The sequence below is a fragment of the Eumetopias jubatus genome, unplaced genomic scaffold (assembly GCF_037043125.1).
Source record: "Eumetopias jubatus isolate StellerSeaLion01/CBP00866 unplaced genomic scaffold, mEumJub1_p1.0 scaffold_6, whole genome shotgun sequence".
Classification (NCBI taxonomy): Eukaryota; Metazoa; Chordata; class Mammalia; order Carnivora; family Otariidae; genus Eumetopias; species Eumetopias jubatus.
The window spans coordinates 37,851,115-37,866,918 of NW_028274812.1; the positions used below are offsets into that span (position 1 = coordinate 37,851,115).

Below are 15,804 nucleotides of genomic sequence, written 5' to 3' on the forward strand. Positions count from 1 at the left end.
TTTTTAGCTGTGGAGACATGAGAAAACATGCCTTATCATCCAAGTTTATTGAACATGAGTGTTTCTTGTTGGTGTTTCTTCTTTAGTGGTTTCCTCAAGAGTTATGTTAAGAAGCTACATCAGAGTTATTTTTTGTAACCCTAGAGGTGAAGTGGTTGATCAAATGACGGGCCCTTGTTGATGTGTAAATAGGACACTAAGATTATCTAGTGGTCTTTAATGCTTTTTGATCACCCTTCATTCTAACAGGTTGATATTGAAAACTTTCTCCACATGCAAGCAGGTTCTCTGGGTGGGCATGTAGCTAGTGGGCATCCCAGTTGACAAGCTTACTAAAGAAGACTGGTCACTGAATATAACTATTGAGGCACTCCTGGTGGTTCATTAATCTTTGATGATTCTGAAACTGGATGCACAGTTCTGTGTAAGGGATAAACGGTTTTTCCTTTCTGTGGTTCATCATGCATTGTGGATGGGTGCCTGATGAGGGATATGGCGTCCTACGGGGCTACCATGAGCAGCAGCACGTCCAGTGTAGGAACAAAACACATGCTGATGGCCGAGGCAGAAAATCCTGATTTGAAACAAGGCCTGGGAGAGGTTTTCATTATCTTCGGGTAGCAATGGAGATCAGTACTCCTAGAGAGATTCAAGTTTTCAGTTTAGAAAGATTCAGGGAACTCAGTCCTCTGGTCACTTACCCAAAACAATAAGACACACACTGTTACTTTAGGTGGTGCCAAGCTGTGTGGATAATGGCAGAGATAAATGAAAGTACTCAGAACTAAAGGTTCTCTTCTGGTGAGGGAATAATAGTCTGAGTTCATTGCTGATGAAATATGATTTGGCTATGCCAAATCTAGATCTAGAGCTGTGCTGCTTACAATGGCAGGGGCTGGCCACATTTGGCTAAATTTAAATGAAAATTAAAAATTCAGTTCCTTAGTCACTCAAGTCACATTTCAAGTGTTCAACACTAGTATGATAGCTAATAGCTACCATAAGGGATAGTGAAAAATTCATGTAACCTTTCCATCATCATAGAATGTTCTATTGAGCAGCACTGATCTAGAAAATAAACAATAGGTCCTCAAAGATATTCTATCAAGAAACACCATTTTGGTGTCTTGATTGACCACACCAGGGAGGCCCTATCTAGTTTTTATTCTGAACCACTAGATTTGAAACAGAAAGGCAGGCAGTAAGACCTTAGATTTTGGTGTGAATTATATAGCCTAATTTTCTCAGTAAAGACACTTCTGTTAGGGGATCACTATGGATAATAGTCACAGGCAAGGAGGTGGGAGCAGAGGATGTGATGCTGTGAGGTTAGGATTTCCTCTGAATGAGAAAAAGTATGTGACCCAATTGGGCAGAAGGAAGTGGTCAGAAGCACTTCTGATATTTGTATAAGGGGTGAATATAACTGACCTAGAATTTCTGGAACTGCCTTTGGTTTAGACAGCCTTTGCTTTCTTATCTGATTATGTTGGTAAAAATAAGTTAGATATCCTAAAAAGAATATGAATCTTAGCTTCCCTATCTTGTTTAAGGGACTGTCAGTGCCTTCCTCAAAAGGAAAGTTGTTCTTTTACTAGTCTTGTTTCACATGCCTTTAAAAGTTCAGAAGTAATTAAGGAAAAGAACAAATGAAGGGCAATAATACTTCTCATGCTCATCAGGATGTTCCTGGTGACTTGTAGCACGGGGATATACCTAAATCATTTTCAACAGAGTCTGGTGAGCCATTAGGTTGCCCCCTCCCATCCTAGCATTTTGATGTAGTCTCATAAACTGAGGAATTGAGAAGCAGTGAAGACTGTTTGAGGTCTTCATCTTTAGGGCCTAGAAGACAGGATGCCTGGGATCAAAAAAACTGATGAGATGGTAAGATCCTTCATGGATATTAGGAAGTACATCAAGAGAGATGTTAAAAAGAGGAGGTCACTATTCAAAGAACAGCTAGAAGGATTAAGAACAGAGAAACTGGCTCTAGGAACTAACAGGAGTTTTCATGAACTGACTGAGAGAATAAGAGGGTGGCTACTGGGAACAAAAAGGGGGTTTCCAAGGCAGCAATAAAGACATGAACACTGGACCTTTTTTAATTCTGGATAGTTCATCATCCTCTCACACAAGAAGACCTCTAGCATCCAATAAATACCTGTTGAATTAATCCTCGGGAAAGAAGATCACACTGGATGCATAAATTCCTTTATTGAAAATATTGGGTTAGCACTGCATTACATATACTCAATATCCATAAATGAAGGGCCACACATTTCTGATTGGACAATACTGTTTTAAATAGAGAACACGGCATCTGGGTATGCTCTCACAAGTATAATATCATGGACTAAACTAGGTAGACATGAACTATATGCAAAATGACCATTTTGTTCATTAATAGCGTATGGTTGCACATGGCATAAATGCTAAACTTGATCATCATGAGACCTTCCTGATCTCTCACACCAACACATCATTTAATGAGCAGGTTAAGGTTAAACTGTGAATATGTTGTTAATCAAGAGTTCTCAATAGGAGAACTTGGGTGAAAGCACACCCAGGCTACATATTTAAGATTTAACAGAATTCATTTAAACTTGCATGGAATGTGAATAAAATAGTTGCTGATCTGACAGGAGGCCACTTGGCAATTTGTTCTCTTTCATAAATATCCTAAAATAAGAGAACAAAGGAAATATTCTGCCAGCTTAAGGCTAACATTCTAAAGATGGTTTTATTTTTTTTAAATGCAAGTATATAAATGCTACTTGTTATTAATTTTTCCTTTCAGAGATCACTGGGGATATAATTTATGACAGACCACTTCTCAGCTTTGGCTGTTATTTGAAAACTTTTTCCGTTATCAGTCTTTGGCTTTCATACAAGTTTGGCAATCAGTAATATTGTTTAATTTTTAACAAGGCTTTATTATCATTTTTAACGAAGAGTATTTTATGATATGAAAATGGGTTGATGTTAAAAAATAGGTTTTACTTTTTTTATTCCAATTTTGGTATGAATGCACTTCTTTGCATTGCTTTTTCTCAAAAGAGTCTAGAAACCAATACAGTTGGGCTAATTTGACATTTTTCATTTGCTATAAAATATGCAGAAATTAAAACATTCAGTTTCTTTTAAAACAGGCCTGTTCATCAATTTAAGAACCTGGGAAAATTATGCACAAAACACTATGAAAATAAAGTTTTTGTTATTAACACACATGATTTTGTAAGAAACAGAACATTTTCTTTTCAAAAGCAGGGTTTGTTCTAAGTCTGGATTCAGAAAGGTATCCATTTTTGTAAATACCAACTTATGACTGTGGGAAATGGCTTCTTCTTTACACAATTATGTTCAGAATAAGTAAAAATGTTCCTTTTTTAATGACTAAATGGAAAGCTGGCCTACAATAGTCAAATCAATAAACATTGGTAATGAGTTTTTTTTAAATTTCAGAATTATGCATATATATATATATATATATATATATATATATATATATATGCTGCTTAAAACCTATCACCCTAAACAATCAGGGCCAAAAAAAAAAAAATTCAATATAAAACTATATAAATCAAATGGGTTTGTTTCCAAAACATAGCACAAAATGTATACATTTATTTCAATTTGACACATTAAAAGAAAAAACTGCCAACAAATTTTAGACAATATACTAGAAATAATAAATAAGACAATTCTTAAAAAAATCATATATTCCCTTTAAGTGCCGAGCACTTTCAATTTTTCTAAATGAGACTAAGCTTTTCCATGGCAAACAATATTATGCTGTACATTTTGGTAATGAAAATTATGTTGATAAATACACAAGGCATGTATGTATTTCCACAGTATTTTTTTTCACAGTTACCAAAAATAAAAATTGCATTCAACTCATACATCTATAAATATTCTGATTCCTCACTGTATAGATTTGAAGGAAATGGGAGTATAAAGTCCTTCAACACTCCGGACTTCAACTCTTTCTTCCTTGTCTGCCCTCCACATGTCCCTTTCAGAATCCCTCTGCGGTGTGGCCATGCTCTGAGACGTTGGCGGAAAGGAAGCAGTATGGTGGGATGAGGCAGTCAGGGCCAGGGCTGTGTCTTCCAGGAAGCCAGCTTTAGGAGGGCTGATGGAACCTGACCTTTTTAATGTGGTATTTTAAGGCAGTCTGAGTGAGTTTCACTCAAATGTCCATACCTCGAGGTCCTGAACTATGAAGTCTTCCTTTTTGGAAAGGATATCGTTATTGAAAGTGCTGCAAGAGTTGCTCCGTCCATGGTATAAATCAGCATCTAGCCATAAACCAAATCGTCCCCTGAAAAGATCACAAATACAAAAAGGTACAAACACTTCAATCGCATGTGGCACACTTTCTGCCCTCCCTTGCCCCACCTTCTTTCCTTTATGCTACCAACAGACAAAACCCTAAACTGCGTGGAAAACAAAGCATACATTTCCTTTATTCCATTTAAATGACTCATCTTTCCCAAAAGACAAATGATAGTAGTCCCTCCTTTAGACACATAAATAAACCATTTTATCTTTGACTCTTAGGGCTATGTGTTAGGCCACTGTCATAATTAAGCACATGGCCTAGCTAAAAATCACCTGACACAAGGTTTTGGTTACCTGGGTCAAAATAAACTCTCACAGGTCAGGCAGTAAATTAATAACAACAAAAACCTTACCCTCCACCACCAAGTTCCAAAGAACTTATGTCTCCATTGATAAAGTATGAGTTTTCTCCACTCCACTTAAAGACCTTAGGGTAGAAACACAAGAGAGAGAACAGACATGTGAATCTGGAGAATCAGCGAAGAGGGAATTATTAGGGTAGTACCTCTGTGTGGAAGGAAACTACCCCTTGGTTGAAGAAGCTCCTGATTGCCAGACCTTTCCGATACCAGAACAAGATCTTGAAAGGGCAAGACCTCTCAAGCACATGTTGGCTCTGACCTGCTATCATGCCTCCCTTGATCCCAGAACACACAAAAAAGCAGTTTTCAAGGCCCAAGGAAGGACCCTCAAAGCAGTTTGTGTGCTGTAGCCATGAAGGGCGGACCCAGGCTACAGTGAGTCCAGATGAGGTTATGGAACAGCTGCTGCTCCAAAGACAGTCCCCCACCTCCAACCCCACCCACACTCCTGACACCACAACACTGGGAAATCGGGTATTTCTCCCATTTAGGTACCTTGAAATTGGGGCTAAATGTGTACAGAAAAGTTTCGCCTGTGCCATAATAGTGGTCACTGAACTTGAAAGGATGAGTTGCATATGCTCCAAAAATCTGTCAAAAGAACATAGAAACATTATCTCTCTCTTTTTTTTTTTTAAGATTTATTTATTTGACAGACAGCAAGAGAGGGAACACAAGCAGGGGGAGTGGGAGAGGGAGAAGCAGGCTTCCGCTGAGCAGGGAGCCCGATGTGGGGCTCGATCCCAGGACCCTGGGATCATGACCTGAGCCGAAGGCAGACGCTTAACGACTGAGCCACGCAGGCGCCCAACATTATCTTCTTTTAAAGAATGGCCTCCCAAAGAATGGCTTTCTGAAATATTCTAACACAATCCTGTTCTGAGATATCATTAAACCTCTTTCAGCAAAGACCATTACTAAATTAGAGCTCTTAAATTAAAAAGACTACCAACAAACAGATAAATAAAAAAGCCCTAGTTCTAATTGGAACTCAAGTGGTTCAGAGAACGTATTTGTCAAAGGCCAGCAATTGTTCCAATTTTAAGACACTTCTGAAGTCCACTATGGGGTCAAATTTCCTTTAGTGAATACAGATGACATACTGGGAACATTAAACAACAAGATGCATCTTGCACACAGAAGTGAGTGGTCGAAAGAACAAAATCATGTGTCTTATGTGTTTTATAAGTGGAGTCACGGCCAGACATGTCCACAGAGAAAATAAATTTTTCTCTTTCGATTTATAAAAATGAGTTCTCAATATGCTTATTAACACTGTGTCCTTAACATGACTGATCTAATATCTCTGAGCTCGAAATGGCTTTTAAGAAAAAAAAAAAATCCCATAGTACTATGGACTTTAAGGGTGATTTAGATGTATTTGAACCAATAATTTTTCTATTTTTTTCTCACTGTCCTTGGTTCCTATCTTTCTGCTCGGATCCTGATCAGTGCTTGCAAGGGTAAGAGATGGCAAGAGTGAACATATATATTTTGAAAACATCCCTAAGTGATTCTGATATACCTTCTATTTCGGAAACCCAGTGGAGAAACATTGCGTTAAATGGAGGTTATCTGAAAAATGTCATAACTTTTGAAAATTATTTTAATTGGGTTATAATCAATGTGGAATCTCTTCTTCACCAGTTACACTTAGTTCCTGGCACTTGAAATACTAAAAATTAGGTAGGGTAGAAGTCTAGAAACTAATAATGTTCTTCATACTTCCTGCTACTAAGCCTTTCTCTAGAGCTGCTAAGAACAAACAAAAACAAAACAGTAACAAAAACATCAAAAATCCATTTTCCTTCTTTTGGTGATCTTTCAATAAAAAAAAAAAACACTGAGATAGGCATCTACTTTTAAAAGCATGTGCTTAAAATAGGACAAGAAGGGCAATGGCCATAGGTGGAAGAAAGTGGGTCCTTTTCTGATCAATGAATAGGAAAAATCACCCTACGCTCACCCTCTCATGATTCTAAATATATTTTTTTTTTTTTCCTAAATAAATTCTTTCTTAGCTAAAATTTTCTTAGCAATCATGGAAATCTACTTAAGGATTAGGGACTGGATGATAACTAAGAAATTACTGTTAATTTTGTTAGGTACATAGATAGCATTGTGGTTATGTAAGAAAATGTCCATTTTCTCTTTTCTATTCACTTATTTTGAAAGAAATTTTACAGATATGTATATAATGATATTGTTGGGTCTATACCATTAAAAATTTAATATATTTGCCAATAACAGAACAAAGGAATCCATGGGGAAAAAAAAGTTGAGACAACCAAAAGTGGTAAAAAAAAAAAAAGGTTAATATAACAAAACCTATAAATGTATATTTGCTCTCCTCTCTTCTCTCAGCTTCTTAGTAGAAAAAATTACATGAAGTAGTAATCTTTTTATTTTTAAAAATTTATTTATTTAAATTCAATTTAATTAAGATATAGCATAGTATTAGCTTCAGAGGTAGAATTTAATGATTCATCAGTTGCATATAATAACCAGTGCTCATTCCATCAAGTGCCCTCCTAAATGCACAATTTATCATTGGGTTTTTGATATACATCAGTGTAATATGTATAACAAAATTACCACAAAAATGGGAAAATGTAATTGAGCAATATCAAAGTAACATTTCTGTACCTCACTGGAATTAAGTTAGTATAAATCAGACTCTATCAATTGCCTGAATATTGATTGCTATTTTCCACAATGCCTGTGGAGTATAAATTACTCCACAGTCTAATTTGACTGAAACTGGGCCCCTCTGCAGGGGTAGTTTCTTTGGCCAGTTCATGAAGTTTATCCTAACTCCAGGAAGGCCCTCCTTTAGCTATCTCTTTTCCTGGTTCTCTCTGGTAAACTAGATGCTCCTCAGTTTAGCTTGTTGTCTTCATGCAGTTACCGGCCTCCTCTTAATTGTTTACCACCAAAATTTTCATCATTTTCTAGAGTACCCTTTGGCTTGAACTTCTTCATACTCTTCTAAATAAAGTCAGTTCCTTTGGGGACAGCTTCAGAACTCTATGTCCTTTTTAGGGTTTTTTTTGTTGTTGTTGTTTTTTATATATGCTGTGGACAGGGCCTAGGCCAGGGCAAGTTCAACCACTGAGTCTGACAGGGCAGGGGTTATGGTAGATAAGTACAGGATGGGGGAGCATGTACAAGGGGTCTGGTGGGAGCCACAGTGGACAAGTGGATGAGTGCATGGCTGGGGAAAGTCTGTGTGCTATGTCTGGAGCAGCTGTGGTGGATGAGCACAGAGCTGGGGCCAGCCTAAGTGCCTGGTCTGGCAGGGTAGAGGCCAAGTTGGATGAGCACTGGGCTGGCCTGGTGGGGTGGGGCCACAGGGGAATATGGAGTGAGCTTGTGGCACTAGCAAGGGAAACTGAGAGCACCAAAAATGGCACCCACCAGCACCACGCTAGCAAGGAAGTAGCATTTAAAAAACAAAAAACAAAAAAAACTAGCACCCTCCAGTGTCTCTATTCCCAGAGAGATCTCCATCAGACCCCTGCCCCTCTGGTATACTCTCTAAAACTAGTCAACAAATCTCCCTCACCTGCAGCCCAGGTGCTTCTCAAGCTACTGCCTCTGTGTTGAGACTCAGCGCAAGTAAGTCTGTGTGTGAGCCCTTCAACAGTGGAATTTCCCTTTCCTACAGCCCTCATGCTCTCCCAGAAATTAGTTGTCAAAGACAGTTGTTTTGGAGGCTTGCCTTTCTGGCACAGGTCCCATAGGCTGGCGTGCCTAATGTGGGACCTGAACCCCTCACTTCTCAGAGAGGAGCTGCATGTTTTGTGATCTCTCTCTCGTGGGTCACTAGGGGGATGGAGTGGAGTCCTGTCAAGACCACTTTTCTGCCCCTCCTACCCATCTCGATGTGGCTTTTTTTCTTTTGTCTTTTTTTTTTTCCTGTCCTGTGTTATAGAAGATCCGTTTTGTTAGTCTTCAGGTCTTTTTCAGAGAGAACTGTTCTACCTCTGTAACCTTGGTGTGTCCACAGGAGGAGGTTAGCAGAGCTCTAGGTCTTAGGATCTGCCTCTTCTCTCAGAGCTGGGAGCCAGGGGCTCTGCTGTGGAGCTGGGGGCTGGAGAGTGGCCCACTTCCCTCAGAGGAACACTTATTTTATGAGCAGGGTGGCAGGTAGGGGAAGTTGCTGGTGGTCTTGACTTGCCTCACCTGGCATAGAACTTCTGCCCTAAGAGCTGTGGCAAGGGCTTTAGATACTCTTTTATGCTACCATGCCTAAGGTAGAGCACCTCCCCTAGGAATAGAGGTTAGGTAGAAGAAAATAATCCTCTACCTCTAAGCCGCCCTTACCTAGAATTTAGCCTCTGAAACACAGATCTTGGATAGGGGGTAAGAAGTGCTAGGGACCTGCCTGCCCCTCGAGGATATATCATAGCAATTGTGAGAGACTTGAAGTGACTGTTGTTTTTTATAATTTCTACCAGTTATGGTTGTTTCACTGATTATTGATTCTGCAGAGCTCCCTTTGCTGCCATTCTGCATGTATAATTCTTTTAAATTAGAGTTTTATATAATTTATTCCCAGATAAATTTACAGGTGTTGTTCTATCATGTTCTCAAACACAGCAAAGCCACATTCCTGCCTTGGGGGTAAATGGGTGTGGAGAGCAGAGTTAGTATTCAGGTGTTTTCAAACAACACAAGTGCCTCTAGGGCACCAGATCCAGTAAGACTACACCTCCTGATAAATAGTGTACGCTTCAGGTAGAGGCCTCATTTATATACGTGCTGATGGGAAGCTTGGTGAAACTGTGCTACATCCTTGCTCTGTGCTGCCAGCACGTTCCCCAACAAACTTGGTATCTTTTGGTAAATTTGTGGGAGAACTAATCTATCTTATGGTGAGGGTTTGTGTGTGGCCTAAAACCATCTAGCCATAGCTCCTCTAAAACATAACATCCAACTTTTCAAACATTTCACTAAATCCCTACATAATTCCGTTTTAAACTGCTGTTATTATTATTTTAATTTTTAACTTGACCCTACCCACTTGCATGGTGATTAAATAAGATGTCATCCATCAAGAAATAATAATAATAGTAACAGTGAAAATAACTAAACGACTCCCCACAATTCTTTATCTATAATAACGCAGCAATAAAGTCCCAGGAAAGATCACAGTGGAGACAGACAATGCCTCCAGTACCCCCCTTCTCTCTAATTTCTCCCAAGACAAATCATGATAACAAAGATCTATTTCCCTAAAATGAACGCAATTACATAGCTTCACAGCAAGCTCCCAATGCTTAATAGTGCCCCACATATGACAGGCACTCGTACATTTTCTGAACATGTGAATGAATGAAAGGCTGTTGAACAAAACCTGCTTCAATGCCAGAAAGAGAAAAGAATAACATCTACATCTTAAAAATGTAAAGGAGTTTCTTCTTGATATAACACAGATAAACTGGAGTGAATAATAAATAGCAGACTTGAAAGATGTCTTCCTCTTGTGGAGCAAAAACCTGAGTGGGTAGTATATGAAAGAAAATTGCACAGATTCCACTCACACCCACGCTGACTGAGAGAAGTACTAGTGAGGGCACAAGGGGGTAATATCGAGAATTCACCACTGCCTCCATACAGTACAGGCGAAAGGGCAATGAGCAATGGTACAGAACATTCCTTGCTATTTCATAACAATTGGGTCCTTCAGGTACAACACACCACAGCCCTGACGGGCTCTCCATCTGAGCAACCATGCAGACAAGGTTTGTGGGCACTACTTCAGCTACCTGGAAAGAGTTCTGGTATGGCACTGGAACTTCTTTCTGCACTATCTCCCAATCCAGACTTGACTTTTGTCCAACTTTTCCAGCTTTAGGTTGCAGAATTTCATTATTGCTTCCTACTATATATACAGTGAGCACAGCAGAAAAAAATTCCCGTATGTGACTGTATTTGGAAATCCACTCCATTTTCTTCTAGAGATGCATTCGGAAGTATGTAGGGGTGAAATGACATAGTAATTGGGATTTACTTCAAAATACTCCAGCAAAGAAAAACCAACAAAGAAAGACTGATGGAGTGTATGTGGCAAAATCCTGCTAACTGTACAATCTGGATGATGGGGAGTTCTTATACTGGTCTCTCTACGATTGTGTAAGTTTGAAAATCTTCATCAAAAAAATGTTTTCTGTGAGCGGAACAAGCCTCACCTGATTATCCATATCTTTGACGACCAACAGGACAGGGCTGTCTAAGGACGCTGACTTCCGATAGAGAGTTTTCAAACTGGTCCCATGCTCTAATGTGCTATAGGCGAGTCTCCACGGATACCCCTGTACCCTTGCTGGAAGGCGTCGGGCCAGCTGCAAATCCAAAGATGGAGATGGAGATATACAATTCGCCCACGGATCTGATAAGCTTGTAGCACAAAGCAAGTACCTGAGGCTCAAACTCAAAAAGCATACTTACCCACACGTTGCTCCCTTTTACTCTGACAAATATTTGTAACTATAAACCAGGAAACAGAAGGAAAAAGATCACTGCTTTGATGGTGCTGTCTTGGCAGGGATGCCACCAAGAGTATACATTCCCTCTCAGGGACTTGAATGAGGGGTCACTAGGCAACTATACATTTGAAGATACATCACCTAGCTTGCTATGAATTAGACACTTCAACCTGCCCTTCACCAAATAGTTCATGGTTCTCCAGTTCGTTCTAAATGCTCATACACTCAGAGCTGCTACTGACGACTAACTGCAGCTTCCCACAGAAGTGAGAAGAAGAAAACGCAGGTGTTTTATGCTAGTTGTCAAATGTAGTCTGTATTCATCTTGCTGCATCTTTCACCTACATTAACAGTTAGCTTAAATTTGGCTGCCATAAATACCAATAATGCGTGTCTGTTCAAAAATACTAACAAAGGAGGCTATGAAGTACTGAAGTCTTCAGAATGCTTAATATCAGTTGTAATATCAGCATGAACCCCATTTCTGTAACTGCTTGGTCAAGTCTCTTGGCGTTCCTGGGCCTTTACAGACTCATTTGCAAATTGAGGGAGTTGAACTTGATTCTTTTAAGGTCTCTGAAATTCAGGTTTCTAAGTTGACTTATGGGAGAAATGCAAGAGATTCCTTACTCAAGTTCAAATATAGCAAACCATAGTTTTTCATAAAATTGAAGTAACAGATTTTCAGAAAATATAAAGTGAACAAAGGAAATCACAGACAAAGGAAAATTACTTGGGGTTGGTAGTTTTCATAAAGCTAGTAAAGTATATTTGCTATATAACTTTTATTTAGCCCAATAAGTTAAAACTATTGGAACTCTGTAATAATCACTAGGATAAATTTGGATCCTTTTTTAAGTGTTAGGAATATGCATGAAGACTATGGTAGGACAATTTAAAAATTGTGTTGAAGACAAGAAAGACTTTTCATTCAGACTTAGGAGATGGATATAGTTTCCGGCCACGTCCCCAAACTCCCGAGAAGGTGACAGGGAGTGCTAATGTAACCTCAGAAGAGGAGAAAGGACACTGGTGTTGGTTAGGCTGCTGGTGTTCTTCTTTTAAAATTTGGCTCTTCCTTCACCCCGTGAGAAGAGCAAATGCAGGGATGGGAAATGCTTCTTTGAGGCCTGGAAGACCCCCGTCCTACGTCCCCAGGGAGAGCCCACCTGCTCTATGTGCATGTTCTCCAGGAGTGCACTGTGGGGCTGCAGGATTGGCAGGGCCAACTCATCATCATCTTCATAGTAACTGCAGGTGCTCTTCCTGCGCTTTGCCTCCTCAACCGTGATGATCTGAAATGGAGAAGAGAAGCCCCCCAAACCTGATATAGTTGCTTTTCCTTCACCTACTAAAAACGACCTCAGGTACACAATTGCCCAAAACAGCTGGAGTTTTAGCAGTAGGACAAAAATTGAACCAGAACTCTGGGAAAAGGGCTAATTTCAGCTACAATTTTGAACAAACGTGGAATTTAACACAGTACAACCGAGACACTTAATATGTGCAAATTAAAGTCACAGGTTTTCCTCTTCTGTGGCTGAGGGCTCACTGAGTGTGAATTATTATGCATAACTCCACAGGTGACTTATACCCTTGAAATGCCCTATATTATTCTCTTTTAGCCTACATCTAAGTTTGAATTGTTAACGGACTCATCAGCAATCATTCTGTAAGTCTTCTATAAATAGGGAAATTGGGAAGATAAGGATAGTTTGTTTAATCAAGACTCCTCTGATGTTTTCTCTCAAGGCTATGGCACAAAGCAACAAACCCTGATAGAACTAACAAATGGTAACATCCACCAGAAGCACCAATACAAAGAAATACAAAGCTTTAGGCTAAATTACAATTAGGTTACATTTCTTTTTGTACAATCAGAAACCATCAAAATAACCTTTCAAAACTGAGAAACAGGATTTTGTACACATTTATTATTTCATTGTTAACTACGCTTATGAACCAAAGTCAATTTCAACTTAAAAATCTATTTTTTGTCCCTCCTAACGTCTGGATAAATCACTAAATGATTCTGAAATTGAATGATATAGTAACTAATTCAGCAAAATACCTCGGTACTAGTATCAGTGACGTTTGCATTATAGAGAAAAAGCATTCACGTTACATCTAGTGAAAGTTGCCAGATGACACACCACTCAATTTCCAATAGGCACAGTGACAGATATAAAGTACCTGCCACCATCTGAGCCAGATTTATAGGTAAGGAAATTACTAAATTGTATTATCTTCTCATGGGGGCTTTACCGAAAACCCTGGCAAAGAATCACAAATGCAGGGGCGCCTGGGTGGCTCAGTCGGTTGAGCGATTGCCTTCGGCTCAGGTCATGATCCCGGAGTCCTGGGATCGAGTCCCGCATCGGGCTCCCTCCTTGGCGGGGAGTCTGCTTCTCCCTCTGACCCTCCCCCCTCTCATGTGCTCTCTCTCTCTCACATTCTCTCTCTCAAATAAATAAATATTAAAAAAAAAAAAAGAATCACAAATGCAGCATTTTAAATGTATAAATTAAGCACATGTTTTTAGTGAACTCTACATTTAACAGAGGTACAAATAGGGCTGTGGAATGAAAAACTAAAATATGGATTTTTACTCCAAAGAGAAGGGACAAACCACATCATATCCATCTCCCAAACAAATAAAATACCTGCTTCGGTTGAAATGTCAGCACATCCTTTCTAATTAGAAGGCATTTTGAAACATAGCGAGTGGCGGATCTCTGAGGATTCACCGGCACCTTATTAGCTCTCAGGGACTCCAACATACCTTCACAAAAGGCTCTTGGTCCGGTCTGGCACAATAGAAAATCTGAATGTCCAAGGGCAACCTTCGGATTCGCATCCTGATGGGAGGGAGAACTGTCTGCTTGCTCTCTAATGAGAAACAGCGTTTTCCTCTGCCGTCACACACTGTTGCTTCCAGCCACACTGAGCTACAACTGTTCTTGCTGTATCTAGTTTCCTGAATAATTGAGTTTCTGTTTCCCTTAGGAGAGGGTTCAACATTTCTACAGGAACACACCCAAATTAGGATTTAGAGCAAACACACACTTCCTGTCAGGCAGAGCTGTGAGGCTGTAAAATGACACTTTCACCTTTGAAACGGTAGTTTCCTAACTGCAACAAAACTCCATTGGTTTGGGGTTTGTTGTTGTTTTTTTTTTCCTTTATCTTCTTATACTTTCCTTCCTAATTGTCCTCTGGCTAACTAGCTCTTCTAGCCCTGCCTTTCCAGAGTTTTTTTCAGCACCTTCTCTAAAGCTAAATTTCCATTTTAAACTTTATGGATGTTGCCGGACATAGGTTTGAATCTCGAAGGAAGGATGAAAGGAGACTTTACCCAAGGTAGGTTCATTATACTTAGGCCAATGGCATTTTACTTCAATACCACATCATGTTTGTTAGATATGAGGAACTTAAAAGAATGGGAGAACATCTGGTTTATATGAGGCTGAGAAAAATGTTACTTTAGATTCAGTTTTTCAAAATAGCTGGCAAAGGAACATTTACCCTTAATGACTAATAAGCATGATGAGCCCACCTCTACTTCCCAGATCAGATGGCACGAGGGGTTGGAAAAAAATGTAGATTACCATTGGATCAATTTTCAATGATCTTTCAGTGACTCTTCCACATCTAAAATGGTCTTAGGTACTGCTGAGGGGGGTCAGAGTGCTATTGCATAGCTCATCCTGAGGGTTGGTTCTAATGAGAACTCTGGCAGATACTTAGTGACCAGACCCAGGTCAGTTAGAACTTATTTTCAGTGCAAGAAGCAAGACACAATCTGGGGCAGAATCACTTGGATTTTGTGCCAGTGAGACAGCATTCTCTCTTCAGTACCTGACACTTCACAACAGCTTGCATTTACTGATTGCCTTCTCTGTGATGGCAAGTACCAGTTACTCTGCCAGACTTGGGGACACAAAGCAGTCCTTAGTCTCAAGTGGGTGAGGAGACAGCAGAGAGACATTTATTTTTATTTTTATTTTTTTAAGATTTATTTATCTTAGAGAACATGATTGGGAGGGGCAGAGAAAGGGGGAAAGCCCCAAGCAGACTCCGTGCTGAGTGTGGGGCTCAATCTCACAACCCCAAGATCACGACGTGAGCTGAAACCAACAGTCTGATGCCTAACCAACTGTACCACCCCAGGTGTCCTAGAGACATTTATAAATAAATGAATGCCACTCCACGTAATAGAAATGTTAATAGTAGCAGCTCAAAGGTGGGTGGGGCTACCCAGTGAGTTTTCGGAGATGGCTTATATATGGAGGTGATGGGGCTTCAGTTTGAGAGCAGAAGGTGGAGTGTGGGGAGTTGTCCAAGTGGAGGGTACAGGAGGAAAACAGAGCTGTGTTCTAGGTTCACTATGGCTTGAGAAGTCGAGATGAAGCTGGGGAGGGACAGAAGTGGAGAAAATAAAGAATAGTAATGCCATTAAGAAGTAATGCCATTCTAGAGGCCACTTTTTCTAAAACCTGGCTATTCTTCAAAATCATCTAGGAGCTTTTAAAAACACAGATTCTGACATTCCTCTCCCAGACCTACTGAATTAATGTCTTTAGTGGTAAAGGTCTAGGATTCAG

At 39.7% G+C, this 15,804-nt stretch overlaps 1 protein-coding gene across 5 annotated transcripts in view; it reads right to left on the bottom strand.

The window, feature by feature from the left end:
• Positions 1 to 3,557: 3,557 nt before the first annotated feature.
• Positions 3,558 to 15,804, bottom strand: part of NCOA7 (nuclear receptor coactivator 7) — a 157,083-nt gene continuing 144,836 nt past the window's right edge. For 4 of the 5 annotated variants that reach the window (XM_028117016.2, XM_088023876.1, XM_028117017.2 and 1 more), the window contains exons 12-16: positions 12,370 to 12,495; positions 10,904 to 11,056; positions 5,205 to 5,300; positions 4,701 to 4,774; positions 3,561 to 4,327 (exon numbers count right to left, since the gene is read on the bottom strand). In XM_028117016.2, the coding sequence (XP_027972817.1) occupies positions 4,192 to 4,327; positions 4,701 to 4,774; positions 5,205 to 5,300; positions 10,904 to 11,056; positions 12,370 to 12,495 (585 nt within the window). In that variant the 3' untranslated portion in view covers positions 3,561 to 4,191. Of the gene's footprint in view, positions 4,328 to 4,700; positions 4,775 to 5,204; positions 5,301 to 10,903; positions 11,057 to 12,369; positions 12,496 to 13,982; positions 15,199 to 15,804 lie in introns of those variants that run through there. The other variant, XM_028117018.2, reaches the window with a different exon arrangement.